Source organism: Rattus norvegicus, chromosome 6 (assembly GCF_036323735.1).
Source record: "Rattus norvegicus strain BN/NHsdMcwi chromosome 6, GRCr8, whole genome shotgun sequence".
NCBI classification, from domain to species: domain Eukaryota; kingdom Metazoa; phylum Chordata; class Mammalia; order Rodentia; family Muridae; genus Rattus; species Rattus norvegicus.
In genome coordinates, this window is record NC_086024.1 from 133,273,099 (window position 1) to 133,292,295 (window position 19,197).

Below are 19,197 nucleotides of genomic sequence, written 5' to 3' on the forward strand. Positions count from 1 at the left end.
TTGGACCCTTGCCATCCAAATCTTGATGCAAATGTCATTATCTTTTTTTTTTTTAATTATCCTGTTTCTTGCCCCAAACCATCCCCCACACTCACTCAAAACATTCCCTGGCTGATCATCTTTTTCTTATCCATTGTCACCTGGCCTCCAACATTACGATTCAGTCATTAAAGCCATATGGTAGTGTACATGTATCCCTAGGGATTGAGGCAGAAAGATTTTGAGTTTGTGGTCTGGGCTACCTAAAGAGATCCTATGTCCTTCACAACAGGATTTAACTACTATCTATCTATCTATCTATCTATCTATCTATCTATCTATCTATCAATTATATATAATATATAAAGAATATAATTCACTGCTCTGTGTGTGGTCCATCTAAAATGATGTCTAGCAACAAGTAGCCCTTCAAGTATTGAGAGTGTCCACGTGTGCACTGTACATGGAGTCTGGAGGTCAACACTTGATGTCGTCATCATTAGGATTTCCGTCCAGCCTTATTTTTTGAGACACTCTATCACAACCTGGAGTTCACCCATTCCTCTAGACTGGTGGTCAGCAAGGCTCAAGAGATCTTCCTGTTTGCTGCTCCTCAGGGTGTAGGTATGCACCCCCATGCCTATCCCAGCATGCCTAGCTTTTTATGTTATGCTGAGAATCCAAATTGTGGTCCTTATTTACTTGTGCTATAAGCACTTTACAGACTGAGCCTCGTCTCCACTCTCCTTTAAGCCTTTGTTAGGAAAAAAATCTCTAAGAGAGTGGCTAGTTGTTGCAAGAGTCTGTTGTAGAGATGGGAATGAAAAAATTCCTCACTTTTGAGCAGTAGTGAATTTTAAGATGTAATTATGTTTGCTTTTAGTAGAACATTTCCTTTTGGTGGCTTAATTTAGATTTTCTCAAAATGGAGATATAGAGTGGCTTTAGTTTACATTTTTATTCTAAAGTTAAATATCACGGGAAGTCCAGTTGAAGTGTGTAATGTGGAGGAGGATTTAGGGCTTGCTTACTGTTTCAGAGGGTTAGTTCATTTTCATGACAGGAAGCATGCATGGCGCTGAGAGCTCACATCTGGTATGTAAGTTGTAGGCAGAGAGAGAGAGCAAGACTATGCCTGGCCGACTTAGACTTTCAAAAGTTCAACCCCAGTGTCACACCTCCTCCAACTAGGCCACATCGGTAAGCAGTCTACCATCTGGGAACCAAATATTCAAAATACGAGCCTCAGGGGCCATTCTCATTCAACTACCATAGTTGTATGTCTATTTTTTGGCACAAGGTGTAATATTTAGTGGATTCTGGAGCTGTTGTCTCAGTCTCCCCAGCCCACCCTGTCAGATATGTACCTTGTGCAGTTAGAGGGCTAAGTCCTGTACTAGACTAGTTGTTTAACATAAGACGGTATGTGAGGGGTTTGTTTTATTATTGTCACAGTGATTTTTGAGCTTTAGCTGGTTTCTTTAGGAAGAGGACTTGACAGGCTTTTGACACATACACACTCACACGAGCTACCATCAGTTAGCATGGCCATCCTTTTCCTCATCTTCACAGCATCCCCATAAAGCCTGTGCTGTCTTCCTCACTGTGGTATGTGGTGGGGCTTGAGGCTTACTTAACGTTTAAGAATAAGCCTTGAGGTTTCTCAATAGAGAGCAGCATACTGGCATTCAGAACCCTCCTTACTGTAACCACTGTGGAGGAAGGAGAAACATTTCAAATTAGGTGGCCAAGGAGAACTGGAAGTGGAGGTGCAGGAAATACAGAGCCAAGTTAGTGAGGATACCATTCTGTGAGGCATCCAGGCTGGCAGCAGTGAGAGGCGGACTGGAGTTAGAACAGCGAGGCTGTGGAAGCTGACCACCCAGCTGCAGAGCTGAGATTTCACACTGAAAAGGCATTAGAGGGTGGTGCAAAGGGTGGAGGAGGGAGGGGAGGAGCAGGGTCTTAATTAGAACTAAAGAGCCTAGAAAGAAGCAGGCATCTGAGGACACTCCCAAACACTTCTTACCACGCAGTCTCTACTCATTGGAAACACCCCTGGTTGGGCCTTGGGATTGGATTGGTATTTTTAGTCATGACTGATTTCCGTTTGTGTCTCCTGTTTTGTCTCTACACAGTGCAGTAGTGAATGTTCGTATCTGTAAATGTCAGGACAGCTTTCTCGTTTTACTTGATTGGCACATCAGACTCTGTTCATATGCTCAGTTCTTATTTTGTTTCACGTACATCATGGCTGTGTGCCCACAACCTAAAAATGTGAAAGGGAAAACAGTTGCCAAGTGAAGCTGGTAGGACATGGGTTTGAGCTCTGCTTAGTCTCTTGTGAGTGTGAGCCCAGAAGACCAGAAGTTTGCTTTCTTGGAAAATTGTTTTCACCGAAGAAAACATGTTGCTTCCAAAACTCAGGTGTTCATGTCACCCTAAGGTCACTTGTTTAAAATAGTCTGTTAGCTTTTAAAAATGACCAGGGACACAGTAACATTTGTGCTGTACATGTTTGTGGTGTATATAGTGTTTCAGGTTTCTTTCTCTAGAGAGCTTAGTCGGCCGATGTCCAGTGACTGGGGGAGAGTGTCTGCCACAACCACAGGGCTCCTGTAGGCCTATGACACTGGAAGAGAGAGGGGACTGCATTAACCAGGACAGCTATGGCTATCTATAGAATGGAGAGAGGACCAGCATTGACAGGATCTGCTGGAGGCCAGATGTCTTCCAAGGATGTGTTTGGGATGGATGGCATCTCACAGCAGGATTCTAGGCTCCTCCACCTTTGGCTAGAGCCTTTCTAGTTTTATATACAGTATTTGTTTTACTTAGAATTACATGGAAGTTCTAACTTAAAGAGTAAGTTGTTGAAAAATTATGTAGTTATTCCCATTTACAAAGGGAAACTAAGTCTCAAAATAGGGTATGTATTTTCTGCACCTGGAGCCTTTAGTGGATGCCTTGGAGTGGCCATTTGTGTTACTTACTATTTTATGGTCACAGAAAGACTCTTACTCCAGAGGACATTGGAGCTGTTAGAAGTCTTAGCCACTCACTTAAGTCTCATTTCTCACACTTTGGGTTCAAAGTAGCCATGTGGCAAACTCCTACCTATTGGTCCTAACATCTTGTCAACTCAGGTTTCTACCGTCTTTCTTCCCAGCTGTATCTGAACAGTTTAAGCCTTTAAAGCTCTCTTGCCTTGCTGTAAATCTGGTAATTATAATATCCAGGTGAACTACGTAAGGTAACATTAAAAAGGAATCGTGTCCCAGCCCTGTGACCGTAGGTACTTTCCTTATTTCTGTGGCTGAATAGAGACCTGCCCAGAGGTCACTTAAAGGAGGAGGAATTTGTTTTGCCTCATGGTTTGGGGGTATACAGTCCATCGTGGCAGAGAAGCAGTGGTAGTAGGCAGCTCTGTGTCTGTAGAACGTGTGGCTGGAGCTCTAGCTTAGGAGAACAGGAAGCAGAGCCAGGCTGTAAGCCTCAGGGTCCACCCTCAACAGCCCACTCACTCTCTGCAGCTAGGTCCCACCTCCAAAGGCTGTGCATCTCCCAGAGCAGTGCCACCATCGGAGATGAGGCATTCAAACCCAAGCCTACTAGCACGGTTCACATCCAAACCATAGCACACCTCTTAGAGCCGCTAGCTGCCCACTGTTAATTTGAGGATCGTGGACAGTGATGTCTAAAATGCCCTTGCTAGTAGGATTTGGTGTCCTACCATTTATTTGTACCAACTCTTGCTCGGACCTTACATATAGCCCTGAATTGTATAACCAGCCCTCCACCAGTGAGTTACAGCTGGAACACAGCGGCAGGGCCTAGAAGTTCTCTGCCCCTGTCCTTCCACTTGTATAGACTTGACTGCCTACATAAAACAAGGTAACACATATTTATATAGGCTTTACGTTATTGTTGTATGCTATCTAGTGATGAGTTAAAGCTTATAAAATGTAGAGAGATATGCAAGTACTGTAGCATTTTACATAAGTGACCCGAGTGCATCCCACAGATGCCAAGAGTTAATTAAATGCATCTCCTTTGACCTGGGATCCGTAGGACAGAAATTCCTGCCTCCATGTGAATGATCAGGCAGATCACTCCTGAAGAAGGTGCCACTGCAGCACGCACACACGCACGCATGCACGCACGCATGCACGCATGCACGCATGCATGCACACATGCACACACACACACCCCAAGACTGAGTTTCTCTTTGTGACCCTAGCTGTCCTGGAACTCACTTTGTAAACTGGACTGACCTTGAACTTGGAGATTTGCCTGCCTCTGCCTCCTGAATGCTGGGATTAAAAGTGTGCACCACCACCACCACCACCACAGGGATTGAAGGCGGCCTCTGTGAGGAGTCCCCAGTGATCAGAACTGTTCAGTGAGAGGACACCCTGTGGGATGTAAAAATGGCGCAGAGCCGTTATCTATGCCGTGCGGTTTCTAAGCTACGTATTAGACATCTGCTTCGTTCGTGCCCATGTGAGATGCACGGCTGTGTCCACATTACTACAGCTTTGCCTGTGGGGTATCTAGCTTGCCAGCAGTTAGCATTAACAAGTAGGGGGGTTGGGACTTAAAGCCAGGCTGTTTAATGACGTTTTCTGATACAATGTGATTCTGTCAAAAAAGCTGTTACCCCCAAAAGATCACACTCAGATGCTTGTGAGAAACACTGGAAAGGTCACACTCAGATGCTTGTGAGAAACACTGGAAAGGTCACACTCAGATGCTTGTGAGAAACACTGGAAAGGTCACACTCAGATGCTTGTGAGAAACACTGGAAAGGTCACACTCAGATGCTTGTGAGAAACACTGGAAAGGTGCTTCCAATCAGCCTGGTGGGTGCTTGCATTAAGGAGGGGACCCAGGAGCCTAGATCTTCCTCACTCATCTGTCCGTTCCGTTGGGTCTGGTCATTGCATTTCCCTCAATTAAGTTCCAGGCTCTTCTTTCTCTGCGAGACAGAGGTAGCCACACAAGAGCTTCACTTCACCCAGGGCACCTTTGTGACTGTGATAACTGAATCATTTTTGTCTTCTGGACCAGACACAAGGTGTAGGCCAAGGAGGTCCTTTCAATAAACCCCTTTGAATAGTCAGTGCTATTCTAGGAGCTAGAAACATGGAACTTAAGGAGGGGACCCTGTGGAAGAAACAGTATCTCATAATCCAGGGAGGCTACTTAGTCTTGTGGACATGTTAAAATAAGGTGACATCAAAATCAGATCTGTGGAAGTGCTTGACAGATTTTTTAGGGCAGAGAGGATAAGGAAGTCCAGCTACTGATGTGTGAGAGAGAGACATGCTGAGGGCAGAGCTCAGGCAGTAGATAGGAGCGTCTGCCTCGAGGGCACAATTAACAACTGATTTCATCTGTAAAGAGTCCAGAGACGCACAAGTTTTTATTTGAGATTTTTCTCCCATATTTTATAAGGATTTGCAATCATTGCTGCAGATTTCTCTTCATGTCGGGTTTCGGGAGGCATCCTCAGTACATTTGCCAAATCTCCCAGCCTGAGCTTTACAAATGGGGAAACATTCCTCTTTCTTTTTGGCTGGCATCTCATTTCCTTTTTCTTTTATTTTGAAAGTATTACAGAAATTTTTATACTTCAAGGAATTGACATTATGCACCTAGTAAATGGATAGTCACATAGAGGAGACTCTAATCATGGCTCCTGTTAGCCATGGTGTGCTGGTGAGTCTGAACTTTGACTGTGGTGCTGGAGCAAGTGTGCACCTGCCCTGCTCTGACATAAGGCAGCACACTGGATTTGGAGGAATCGTCCTGTGCTCTGGCTGCCCTTGAAAGGTAGCCTGGTGGTTATCACCTGGATGGAGCTCATTTACCACATGGGTTGTGTCTGATCTTTGTAGAGGCAACAGCCTTGGGAAGATGAGGTCATTAGGCTGATCACAATGGAGCAGGTCTCATTCTCATTGCAGAAACCCCACCCCATCACTCTACACAATTCGTGGAGGTGGGATATGTTACTTGATTTACCCAGGATCCTAAGCGCACCCTCGGTTCGACTTCTCTAGACTAATCCAGCTCCCAGTCTGGAGTCTAAGCGTTCACTGCATTAATCAGGCTTGCTGGAATGATCACATGGTTTTCTTGCTGCCTCCCCTGTTAGCTGCCGCTTGTCAGCAGCTGGCGGAGCTGGAGGCTGCAGGGCCCCTGTCTGCAGAGAGCCTTTTACTTCAGAATATTGGGGGTGTGGAAACCTCACCTCTTTTTTCTGCACTTTGCACCATCTGACTGACTAAATGGTTGTTCTCGGTACCAAAAAGGCTGCCATACAATCTAAGGAAATTGCCTCTGACTAGGTCATGTTCGCATTTGAAGAATTCAGGTATGTTCTGGGTTTTCTCTCAGTCTGATGCTGGGTTTTTGTTCTCGCTAGGTTTTTGCTGTGTAATGACTGCTTAGGCTCCGGCTGGCTCTACACACAAAAAGGGGTTCTTGTCTGCATTCGGTAGGGTTTATCGAGTGGTGAGGGGTAGGAATGTTTGCTGCATGGAAGTGCAGCATGGATAATTGGTTTGATCTTGTGCAGATTCATAGAGGACCCCACCTCGTGCATTTTGTTAGCTGCTTTTGCTGGTGTAGAGTTATGAATACAGAATAGCAACTGTGTCTCCAGAACGAGTCTTTTGCTATCTTTTGTTTTCTTCCTTTGTCAAACTCATGCAGTCTACTGCTGCTTTACAAAAAAGGGAACTGTAGCAGAGAGGGTGAAAATTCTGCAAGTGGATCTGCATGGCTGGATTGGATTTGGCTCTGGCGTTCTGTTATTAAAGCCACAGCTAGGCTGCTTTCTGGGATGTGCCTTGACAACGTTTGTTAGCAGGGTGCTTCTTTCTGGGGCTCTTCCGCTGTTGTCATCATTAGTGTTTCAGATTAGATCCTTTGTGACTTCTTCCTTCTGCTCCTCCATCGCTTCCCAGGGAAGCTACCCGAGTCTGACGGTGGGAGGGGATGCGCCAACAGAGATAGTTTCTAGGAAATGAGAATAAAGGAGGTAGAACGGATGGCAATCAGATCATTCGATGCCCATTTCTATGGACAAACATGTATGTGTGTGTCTATGTCTGACCGCTGACAACTCCTCCTTTTTCCAATGGAATTTCCATGTGTCTTAGAACTGGGCATAAATACCATGTTGATTGACAGAGAGAGTGATTGTACAAGACCTCAGCTTTACCTTGACAGGAGGTTTTTGGTTTCTTCTGAATGTTACTTCAATGAACACTGAACCTGTAAGGGAAAAGCCAGCCAACCAAGAGAGTAGATGGAGGATCACTAGATTTCCATATAGAAAAGTAAGCTTCAAAGAGTGTCTCCACCCTTTGCTCTAAACTTGATGCTGGGGCTTCAGGAAGTTTTCCTTTGTTTCAGAGCATTGTGTCTGCATTATTCTGAATGGAGTGGACTTGCAAAAAGGAAAGTCTTTTTGTGTGGCAGCATGCCCCAATGACATGAGGCCTGTGCCCTTGCAGGGTGACCATGCCCAGAACTTTAGAATAGCTCCATTAGAGAACTATTTGTGTAGTCCCTGGTGTGATGTAGTAGATAGACTTGTGAAGCAGGAATCCTGTGTTCTAGTCTTGGATTCTGGATTACCTTGCACATCTCCAAGAGTCACTTAAGTTCTGACCTAGTGAGATGAGTCAGTGTATAAAGGTGCTTGCAGCTAAGACTGAACCCTGGGACCCACATGCTGGAAGGAGAGAACTGACGCCTACAAGTTGTTCTCTGACCTCCACACAGATGCACACACAGACAAGTAAACGTAATAATGTTTTTAAGAGTCATAGAAGTCTTATAAATTATAGAGAGCTGTTGTGATAGCTTGAAGGAGGATGCTCCCTTTAGGCTCATGTATTTGATGTTTGGGAAAGATTAGGAGGTGTGGCCTTGTTGGAAGAGGTGTGCCACTGGGGTAGGCTTCGAGGATTCAAAAGCACACACCATTCTTTTACCTTGTGTCTCAAGCTCTCAGTCCTGCTGCACTGCCATGTCTGTCTCATGATGGTCATGGACTCACTCTCTGAAACTGTAAGCCCCCAATAAACTCTTTCTTCTTTAACTGCCTTGGTCATAGTGTCTTATCACAGCAATAGAAAATCACTAATTTTGTGAAGCTCAGATTTTGTTGTTAGCATTTTCTTTGGAGAAAGTCAGCCTTCCATGCCTCTTCGAGCAGAATTTAGAGTTGTTAGGATTTGTAGTTAAGAAGGAAGACTATAGAGCAACAAAACTGTGCTCACTATGATAGGCTCTGACCTCAAAGACAAGAAAGACAGCCTTCCTGGAAAGGCAGCTGCTCTGATTAACTGAGAAAATGGAGATGGAGTTACAAAAGTGGACAGAATGGGGAGTGTGGCCTCCCTCCTTCAGGATTCTGCCCAAAGTGGTCACAGAGAATCTTACTAGATATAGCTGCATGTATTAGACAGTGACATTCTTCATTCAGGAGCCTGTGTACCTGTGACTAGGAGATGGTGGCAGGGCATTTTTGGGGACTATAGAGAAATATAGCAGTTTAGTTTAGGGTGGTCTCAAGATTTTAGAATCCCAGAAAGCTTATTGGCATTTTAAATAAAATATTCTTACTAGAACTTGAATCAATGTTTCTAATGATTCAAGTGGTATTGGTACTACAGGTTGAAGGACCAGACATTTAGATCTATTGAGTTAGGGAAAGCAGATAGATTTGACTGTCACTGAGATGAGAAGTTCAAGGCAAAGAAAGGCAGGGAGCTGCAAGGCAGTTCAAGTTCAGCCCTCCCTTGGCAGGTTGACGGTTCCAGAACTTCCCTAAGGACATAGAGAAATGTGTGCATGTCACATAGGAGCATCCTCCTGAATGCTGCAAAAACACCTTTTGGGTTATTTTTATGGTGCCAACTACATGTAAATGTTGTGTAAGTAATTGCTAGACGATATTGTCCAAAGAAACTAGCCTGTACATGCTCTATACAGATGCAGACTCCCCTCCCTCTTCTCTCACCTCTCCCCCCCTTCGGTGCTTATTTTTGAGACAGGGTCTCATGTTGAACCCAGGTTGGCCTCAAACTTGCTATGTAACCAAGATGACCTTGAACTCTGATGTTCCTGCTTCCCAAGTGTTTGGATTATAGACTTGTGCCACTACACCCAACTTCCCAAATCTTTGATGTGAGTTTGTTGTATCCTCATAACCTGCTATACAAGCAAGTAGGTCAGCAGTGTGTGCTTATGAGGTTAAACCATGACCAGTGAGTTTGACACACACCCTCCCTCTATATTGGTCCTGATGAGCAGTGGTTGGTAATCCCGCTGCTGCCATGTCTTATCTCTGTGGGCCTAGCAAGTATCTAGGCCTCTCTTAGTGTCAGTTCCCGCAGCTGGAAAATGGGGATGGCCACTCTTGCCAAGAAAATCTCTCCTGCTGTCAGCATGAGATGGGATAATGTAAACTACAAATCATAGCAGTCCTTTTACATGAAGAGGACCTGGGGCAGCTCCACCAGAGTGCCTGCGTGTACTTTAGGCCTCATGTGTACATACATTTCTCCATACGCACCCCAGCACCGAGGACACAAGGCCCTCATTCACCTAAAAAAACAAAACAAAACAAAACAAAACAAAACAAAAACCAAGGGAATCTAATTTTGATACAAATCTTTGCATGCCATCACTACTTACTGGACTGTGAGACCTTGGGAGCTTTGGTGAATCCTCTCCGTCTTAAACTTTCTTTCCTTGGTGCTTAACATTGCTTGACATTAAAGTAGGGCTATACTAAGTAATTGATACAATTTATTTAACCAGGATTCTGACAAATAAAGATGAAACCAGCCGTGTGGTTGACATGGTGCCCTCCTGAGATCTGTGTTGTGGTGTGCGCTAGACCTCAAGAACACACAGAGCAGCCGAGTGCTGGGCTGATGGAGCCCTGAGGCATCTCAGCAGCACCTTCTGTCCCGGGGCACAGAGCGCATTGCTGTTGCCCGCACCCTCCACCTAGAGTTACAGGATCCTGAGAGCGGGGACGATGGGCAGACATCCCCCAGGGGTTAGAGCAGTCTGCCTGCTGTGGAAGTACAGCAGGCAGACTGCTGTAGCTTAGTGGTGTGGTGAACACGGGGCATGTGTTTGGCCATTTTATTTTTGCTTTGCTCTGATACTGGAATGTTTTTGCCTTCTTAAAAAAAAAGTATTAGAGACCTAGGGAGATAGCTTAGCAAGTAAATGCTTGCTGAACACATGTAAACCTGTGTTCCAGCCCTCATAGCTCATAGAAACACGGGTGTGGTAGCACACGCCGGTAATCCTAGTGTTCCTACAGACAGTGGGACATGAGTACAGGAGAATTTCCTCAAGTTTCACAGACCGCTGCTTCTCAGAATCCCTAGTACTCAATATTCTGATTTATTTCCAGGTCCTGTTCACAAATTCCAAGATCTAAAATCCTGTTTGAATGTATTAGTCACATGGGAAGCTACTATTTTGAGTCTCTTTTGTTTTATTTTATCGGTTCTAATTTATATCTGGTCTTAGGAAGTGTTATAATTTCTCCCTACCCGCTTACTGGAATGTTGGTGTGGGTTAGAATGAGTAGTCTGAGAGAAGACGCGAAGTTTGCAAGCTTGAAGCACCCATGCAAATGTCAAGAGCCAGTGCTGGTCGCACATGAGGATTGTTGTCATGGGGTAAGTGGACAAGTACTTCAGTGGCTGGCTGCACAGTGCTGAGGAATTCTATCTCAGGTGAGATTAAGGAGGAAGCGGGCTGGACTTGAAAAGAGACTCAACAGATGCCGCCAGTACCTCCCAGTAACTTCAGTCCACGTAGGATCTTATCGTGGGATACAAGAGTATGATCCAGACCTTGCCTGCAGAGTCTGGATCCATCATTCTAGCTGCTTGCTTGACATCAGTGCAGGAAGCCTGAGAAGTCTTCACATTTAGCACTGCTTAAAACTCACTCTTTCTCAAACCTTTCTAGACCCATCCACAGTACATTCATGCCCACCTTTTCCCCTTGTTCTTGCATTCTGTCAGCTCTCCCTCAGAGTGAACCCAGCCACTCCCATTGCTGGGCTAGCCTGCCCCTGTCTTCCCTGACTCTCCATTGCAGTGCTGTCTTTCAGGCCTCTGTCTGTTCCTGTAGTCTCACCCAATCTCAGTCACTTTGTCACTGTGGTACTCTACCTTGTTAAGGGGAGAGCCCAGACACACATGGTGCCTGGCACAGCGTGGCCTGCGGAGCTCGGCAGTGCTGAGACTCACCTCCAGCAGCACTCCTGGCCTTCGCCACTCCAGCCACACCAGCCATAGCAGCCTGTGGTATTTCCATTAACTAACCTTCATCCCTGAGGATGCTGCCTGCATTCCACCTTCTCTCTAGGCCTTCACTTGAGTGTTGCCTGGCATCTGTTTTTAAAGCCTCCATTGTGGACTTCCCTTCTTTTTCCTTTGCTTTATTGTCAGGTAAGACCATCTACATATTCTAGATGTTGATTTTATGTCAGTCATTTGTTCATTGCTGTTTCCCTAGTGCTATGTATGTATGTATGTATGTATGTATTGTATTGTATGTAATAGGCTCTAGTGAATGAAGGAAATGAGAGTAGAATTTGAGAAAGGTTAGGTAATTTGCATAAAGTCAGCCTAGCAGCTAGAGTGAGGTCTAGTCAGTTTCATATTTTTATGTCTGCAGTAACATCTTGTAAATTGGCCTAGGTCTTAGCAGTCAGTACAGCCTTTCAGAGACTGTTTTGGGATCTCAGGATTTATCAGAGTGCCTGTAACACAAACGCACATGGTTATGGAAAGACAGGACAGAGGAAGAACAAAAGATCCTCTTGGGTAGAATGACTGACTCTTCCTACTTCCCACAGCTCTGTGTCTCACCTCTGCATAATGATTAGGCCAAAACGATCATGCCCAAGTTGGTGTCTGTAGACTTGGTGGTACAGAAACATTAGTGTTTCAAGTCAAGAGGTTATCTTAACACCTATGACCACCATTCATCCAGGAGGTGTTAGATACCTGCTAACAGAATTTGAATCAAGCCACAGTCCCAAACCATAGGCTCACTCTTTGATTTCTTAGAGCCTTTTCAGATTCACAACCATGTGGGTCCTTAGAGGTGACACGTAGGAGCACCTGGTTGGAGGAAACCAGCACAGAGTAGGGAGCGGAGAGTGAGGAAAGGGGCTGGGAACAGAGAAACACACATGATCTTCACTAAGCCACAGATTTATTAGTACCTTAGAAGCCACAAGCAAAACAAACATGTTAGCTGCCAGGATAGCGAAGCCGAATGCTCCAGTCTGCCTCCACACTAACAGTTAGTGGTGTGCTCACCCAGCTAGAACTAGAGGCAGGTGGTGGGTCTGCAGCCCAGAGACTGAGGTCAGTCCTTACAGGAGAAACAGATGCCATGACCCCAAGAAGTCATTCTCACCTGGCTACCTGTCCTATTAGAGCAGACTTTGGGGGTCTGTGTAGAAGGACTCATGTGGATGGTGAAGCATTGCTTTGCTTGTATTCTATGTTTGGCAATCAGTGAGTGCTTAGCTGGCTCTGTGCTACTTCTTAAAACAACCACAGTACTGGTCCTCTAGTATTCTCTTATGTTAAAAACAAATAAAACTGAGGTGACAGAACAAAACCCATTACCTGGAGGAATGACATGATGTGGTATGAGTCCCTGCATATTATAGAATACTACCTTAGAGTCATGTAGCCCTTGGCAGTGACTTAGGAGAGTTGAGAAGTTGTTCCCATTGTGCAAACTCTACAAACTCTGGGAGCAGCTTTTATGGAGGTGGGAAGATTGTGGGGAAGGGTCCTCTCTGCTCTTAGAGTGACCATTCACCTGACATTTTCTGAAAAGCTACTAAATAGACACCATAGTGGAAAATGGCGACTATAAACATGTCTTCCAGAACTTACTATCCTCAGGAGCCGCTGAGCACATCCAAAGCCTGGGCTGGAGGAGAGTGGTGGGCCCCTAGACCAGTAGCATGCATGGGCTTGGTGGATGGGAATTCTGAGGAAGATGGTAGAGTTTAAGAACTGAGTGGGGAGCAGAGAAATGAGCTGGGTGTAGTGGGTGCTCTCCCAAGGCTGTGGTGACTTCTCTGTGCCCTGCAGAGGGCGCCCTTTACCTCAAGGACTGTAAATTTGTTGTGCTTTAATTCCCTGACTTGAATAGGCCTGCTACTTATTTCCAGAGTTAATGTGCTTAAATGAGACTTCTCAAAGGAAGCATTTACCGAGATGTCTGAAATTTAGGAGCTACCCAATACATTAATAAGTCTTCATTTACTAAAAGGGGCAGAGCACTTCCTCAGACCCTTGTCCTGGATTAGAAATTTACTGAAGTAAGGGAAGAAGCCAGCGCGTTGCACAGACACTTTTTTTTTTTCTTTTTTCTTTTTTTCGGAGCTGGGGACTGAACCCAGGGCCTTGCGCTTCCTAGGCAAGCGCTCTACAGCTGAGCTAAATCCCCAACCCCAAGGTTTTTATTCCCCTCCCCCTCCTTTCTCTCTTTTAAAAGACTTATTTATGAGTACACTGTCACTGTCTTCAGACACACCAGAAGAGGGCATCAGATCCCACTACAGATGGTTGTGAGCCACCATGTGCTTGCTGGGATTTGAACTCAGGACCTCTGGGAGAGCAGTCAGTGCTTTTTTTTTTTTTTTTTTTTTTTCTTTTTTTCTTTTTTTCGGAGCTGGGGACCAAACCCAGGGCCTTGCGCTCGCTAGGCAAGCGCTCCACAGCTGAGCCAAATCCCCAACCCCACGTACAGACACTTCTAATCTCTTCCTTCCCACTGAGAGTTGAGATTCAGAACACTAAAAATTAGTCCCTGGAAGATGATCCTGATTGCAAATGCAGTGTTTACGAGCAAGTGAAACAAACACAATGTGAGTAGTCAGCTGAGAGCCGGGCTCTTTGCTTGGTCACCATGTAGAATCCCAGGGCTGAGGTTAGGTCACTGTTGACAAGTGAACTATGGGGGTTTCTGGCTAGGGAAGTGGGGCTAGAGACCAACACCAAGTGTCAGCCTTCTCTGAGGTTGTATTAGCTCTCGTTGTCTTCAGAGCTTGATAATAAAGAATGTCTGTTGACCTGTTAGGCTGCACGAGACAGGCGATGTGGGCAGTCTGTTCCATTGAAGGGAGAGTTAATGAAAGGGACATTCTGGGATGAGAACCAGTCAAGCAAAGTGCATTGCTGTTGCTTTGATAGGATTGTGGGTCTTCTCTTAACAGGGGCAACAGAAGAGCTTTAAAAAGTGACTTTAACTTGAGAATCCTTGTATGGGTTCTCAGTTGGGGTGGGGTGAGTGGGGAATATTGTAATCTAAACGTAGGCCACTCCTCAAAGCCCTGAGAGACTGCTGCAGATTTGCTGCAGGTTTAAGGCCAGCTTGGTTACAGCAAGTTCTGAGCCAACAATAAATACTTAATAAGACTCCATCTTTAGGACTGGAACGATGGCTCAGTGGTTAAGAGCACTTCTGGAGGTCCTGAGTTCAATTCCCAACAACTACATGGTGGCTCACAACCCTCTGTAATGGGATCTGATCCTTTCCTCTGGTGTGTCTGAAGACAGCTACAGTGTACTCATATATACTAAAGTAAGTACATCTTAAGACTCCATCTTCTAACAGAGCAGCATTGTACACAGTAGAATTCCTTTTCCTGGAGAGAGGACGTTCATCCCCAGATGCACCTCAGAGCAGCCTCCAAGCATGAGATAAGTGCTTAGCACCTTTCCATTTTGTTCCCCTTGGTCTTCAAATGTGAACACACCAGGTAGGATTCCTGGGTGTGGGTCAGCTCATGTTTGCTCGTGGCTGAAAAGTTAAAGGCCACTTCCTTTAAAGACAGGCAAGAATGAGTTAAACAGGTCCTGCTGCTTTGGGCACAGTCCTTCCCAATTTAAAGTTCAGAACTGTTCACTTCTGATACAGCTTTGCGTCTGCTGCACTTAAGCCCTTCTTGGTCTTTTCTGCCCTTTCTCCTGAAGTGGGCTGGCAGAAGTTTAGCTTTTGTGCTCAGAAACCTGCCTGACCAGCAGGCTCGATGGTGTATACTTGGAGTACCAGCACTGGGGAGGCTGCGGCGGGATAACCAGCCTGAGGCCAGCCTGGGCTTCTGGGCCACACAAGGCTAAGACTGCAGTAGGAAACCTGCTTTAGGTGTGGGTCTGTGCATCTTCCTTGCTCCCTGTCTAAATCTGGATTTTTTGTTGTTACTGTTTTTGTTATTTTTTTTCTTAATGTCGTCCTCTAAAGCCCAGGCCTGTGTATGCACGCTTCCTCAGCTCCTTTTCCAACCTCCGTGGCCCTGTATGCGTCTCTTCTGAATTCCTCTACAACCCTTAAGGAATGTAACTTGTAATCTACTCTAACTTCTCAGTAGGCAGAAGGTGACAGGGACAGCAGACAACACTTAGTGTGCTTGCATCCCCGCACCCTTGAGCAGAGCTGGGTGGGCTTGGCTTCCCAGTAACTGTCGTGTTCTAGTCTATCTTCTTAACTTCCTGCCTCGTGTCAGTCATTGCTGCAGAGCAGAATGAAAAGTGAAAGGGAGGGGAACATGTGCTGCATTCGGAGGCCTTGTTTTCAAAAGTGAAGGTCTTTGAGGAGTTTGATAAAGCTGAGGAACTTAGCAGAAGTAATCCAAGTAATGGGAACCGGAAGTGTGATAGTAGGTTTTCAAAGGTTCAGGAATCAACAAAATGTTTGAGTGTAAAAATTCATGTGGCCTTTGAAAGTCCTTGTTTGTTTATTTTGGCTTTGTGAGAGAGTCCTAAGTAGTCCAGACTAACCTTGAACTCACAGTGTACCCAAGTCTAGCCTCCTGCCTCCACTCCTGAGTGCTGGGATTAGCAGTGTGCGCACTATTCTCAGCTGAAAGTGCTAGTGTATTTAAACATAGTTCTTCATCCTTCTACATCCAATCAGAAGAACAAGTACGGTGTGCCTTCCGTCTGAGATTCCAGTGTTGGCTCCAGTGTGACCATTTTACCTCAAGGTACCTAGAGTTCAGAGAGCTTAAATGACATCTCAGACTCTCACTGGTTTACTGCTAAGCAAGAGAGTGAATTCTGCTTCCTAGCTCTCTAGGTTCTTTAACTGGCATTTTAGAGCTGGAATTTGAAATAAGGTTTTCTTGTTTGACTGGCTTTCTCTTTTTTCTTCTTCCTTCCTTCCCTCCTCTCCCTCCCCTTCCCACCTTGTTTGTTTGGTTTTTAAGACAGGGTCTCTCTATTCAGTAGCTCTGGCTGTGGCTCTCCTAGAACTTTCTGGGTATGTAGAACAGGCTTAACTCACAGAAACACACCTGCCTCTGCCCTCCAAGTGCTGAGCTAAAGGTGTGCACCACCATACCCAGCCTGAATTTGTGTTTTGCTTGGGTTTATTTTGGGGGTGTATTAATGGAGTTAATGAGACACCATGTTTGTCTGCTTCACTGTATTACTCGCCCCTTTGGATTTCTGAGTTCACTTTTTGTTTTTCTGACACAACTCTGGATTAAGTGTTTCTTTGCAGAATTCCAAAATTTCACTCAGTAGTGTTTAGACTTTTCCCCTTCCTTCCTTCCTTCCTTCCTTCCTTCCTTCCTTCCTTCCTTCCTTCCTTTTTCCCATCCTCATTTTTTAAATTCTGCTCAGATGTGGCCATCTGGTTGTTTGTTTTGCTATTTTTAAGGAATTTCTACTGTTGTCTTCTTGATGTAGCCACTCTAATGTCTCCATGATAAAATCTGCGTCAAGTGAAGGACTACCCAGAAGGAAAACCCTGCTGCCCCTTTGCACGCCAGAGCAGTTTCTACTGCCAGGGAGAGATGTGCGAGTGTTTTCTGCCCTTGGTCACTGAGCCCCTTGTCCTTCCGCACATGGACAGTGCTGTGAGTTTAAGGTCATTCCGACAGATTAAAGTATTGCACTAACAACACTGTAAAACGGCACTGAAATAGGTTTGGCTCCTCCATTCACTGCTTAGGCCACTACTACTTCTGTACAGCTGCTGTGTTTAGAGGAGGAATTGGGTGGTAAGAACCTCTTATTCTGTCCTTAGTGATCTAACCTCATCCTCGGACTCCTGAAACCTAAGCTTCAACCCTACTCTAGGGATGATTCTCAACTCAGACCTGGCCAGGCTGACGGGTATTCCTCGAATCCTGGCAACTGATTTAAAGACAGACTGTCATGAACTATTCCCTGTGGGAATCAGACTCGCACCATTAGAAATGGCATCATGCCCATTCAAGGAAGAGGGCAAGTTCAAGAGCCTGCCCAAGAAGCCCAGAGAGAGGAAAGAGGGAGGGATTCAGTGATAGCCCCCGGAAAGTGCCCCCTGCAGCTTTGACAGTGCCTTCCTAGGCGGTTACCCCCTAACTTAAGCCAGACTTATCCATGAAATATTTTCTTTGTGGCATTATATGAATTTCCCAGTTTTTGTTTTCTTGTTAAATGTTGTCACTTAAATGTAAAGAATCTGGAGTAATTTGAAACTGGGAAAGAAATGAAAAACAGTTACAGTATTTTGACCTCTAGAGGAGGTCACCATGACAGTCACCTTCAAAGTTATCATTCTGACTCAGGTGGGCACTATGTGGCATTAGTATGGACGCAATTGTGTTTCCTCAAATCACAAGATAGTGCCCTTGTCAGTTGGACTGACTGTATTTGGCCTTTAAAAAGGTAAGGGTATTGTTATTGTATGGATGGAGCCCTAGTCCACCATGACTAGGGGAGAAGAGGACAGCAGAACACTCATGGACAGAGGAGAGGCATGTGAGGGTGCAGGGAAGATGGCTATCCGCCTGCCAGGGACACTGGTGTCCAGAGAAAGTTGACTTGTGGTGATGTGAGGCTGCGAGGTGCAGCTGCAGTATAAACAGCTCCAGGACAGGATTAGTACCCAGGCCAGGAAAGATCTGTCTAGCAGAAACCCTCACTCTAACTGAGGCCTGCCTTCCCTCCTGTAAGAGCGAAGTCACCTTTCTTCTCTCTCACTCAAGGACTACCCCACCTGCCTCTGTGCTTCCCACAGCCTTTGTCTGCCCCACTTGTAAATGATGAGCAGCTGTTAGGAGCTTGTCTTGTGAAGCCTGGGCTGGGGTGTCGTGCCGTGTGTGTACCAGGCCCCCAGAGGTGCCGTGTGTGTACCAGGCCCCCAGAGGTGCTTTCCCAGAAAGCACTGGCAAAGTGAAGAGCCTGGGAACAGCAGGAACGGCTTGGCAGATTCCGTCTTGAGAACAGCCTTGACTTTTCACTTCCTTGAAGTAGAAGTGTCAGGGTCTCCTGAGGGACTTCCCCCAGGGTGGGGGAAGTACTCTGTGAACTTTCCCAGCACACTATGTGGTACATGAGTGTATTTTTTTTTCCTTCAAAGTTAGATGTTAGTGATACAGAGAGGGTATCTTTTGTTGACTCAGCCAAGATCTGTAGGTTAAAATGCTATTTAATTAACGCCATGTTCAGTAAGCTAGAAATTGATGGCAGGTGAGGAAACAAACCTACGCAGGGCCAGAACCTGGCCATGTCCTGCAGGCTAGTCGCAGAACGGGACTAGAGCTTTCTTCTGGTTCTGCTGTGGTGACAGGCTCTTCCTTTGCCCTTCCTCTTGGGTGGGATGCCACAGGTGCAGGAGCAGTATAAACACGTGGGTGGGTGCTGCTGTGGCAGCTGGAAGACACATCAGTAACCAGTTGTCATTTAAAACAAAACAAAAGGCTCTACCCTCACCACACACTCTAGACGTGAGGAAAAGAAACACCTAAAGTCTTAAAAAGTTACTGTAATTACTAAACACAGACAAAGCAAATGCAACATGTTTGAGCCCATAGGATTTCCTGCCCCTGTCTGGGCAGAACTCTTAGTTCTGTTGGGCTGTAGACTCTCTGACCTGTACCCAAAGAGCAGAAGCCATGGCCTGAGCTGTCAGGTGAGGTGGACCTTCACCTCCTCTCATTTAGTGCCATGGAGTCCCAGCTGTCAGGGCTTTCAGTCCCAGTAGACTACTGTCATAGCCTGGTAGGCAACACTGGCCCTGCTTCTACTGCGCTTACTCCTTGGCTACCTTAATATAACTCCCCCACACCTATCCTGGTAGGATCTCATTGTAGAGCCCAGGCCGGCCTAGAGCTCCAGATCCACTCACTGCCTCAGTCTC

The 19,197-nt window shown here is 45.7% G+C and overlaps 1 protein-coding gene and 1 long non-coding RNA gene across 6 annotated transcripts in view; one reads left to right on the forward strand and one right to left on the reverse strand.

Moving 5' to 3' along the window:
- Evl (Enah/Vasp-like) overlaps nucleotides 1–19,197 on the forward strand; it is a 120,184-nt gene that overhangs the window by 34,552 nt on the left and 66,435 nt on the right. For 3 of the 5 annotated variants that reach the window (XM_063262532.1, XM_063262535.1, XM_063262536.1), the window contains exon 1: nucleotides 5,579–6,358. The exons of the other annotated variants lie outside the window; for them this stretch is intronic. In XM_063262532.1, coding sequence (XP_063118602.1) covers nucleotides 6,336–6,358 — 23 coding nt within the window. In that variant the 5' untranslated portion in view covers nucleotides 5,579–6,335. Of the gene's footprint in view, nucleotides 1–5,578; nucleotides 6,359–19,197 lie in introns of those variants that run through there. 5 annotated transcript variants of the gene reach the window in all.
- Nucleotides 18,469–19,197, reverse strand: part of LOC102555052 (uncharacterized) — a 54,048-nt gene continuing 53,319 nt past the window's right edge. Inside the window, exon 5 of the long non-coding RNA XR_010052839.1 lies at nucleotides 18,469–18,710. This is a non-coding gene — a long non-coding RNA (uncharacterized LOC102555052). The remainder of the gene's footprint in view (nucleotides 18,711–19,197) is intronic.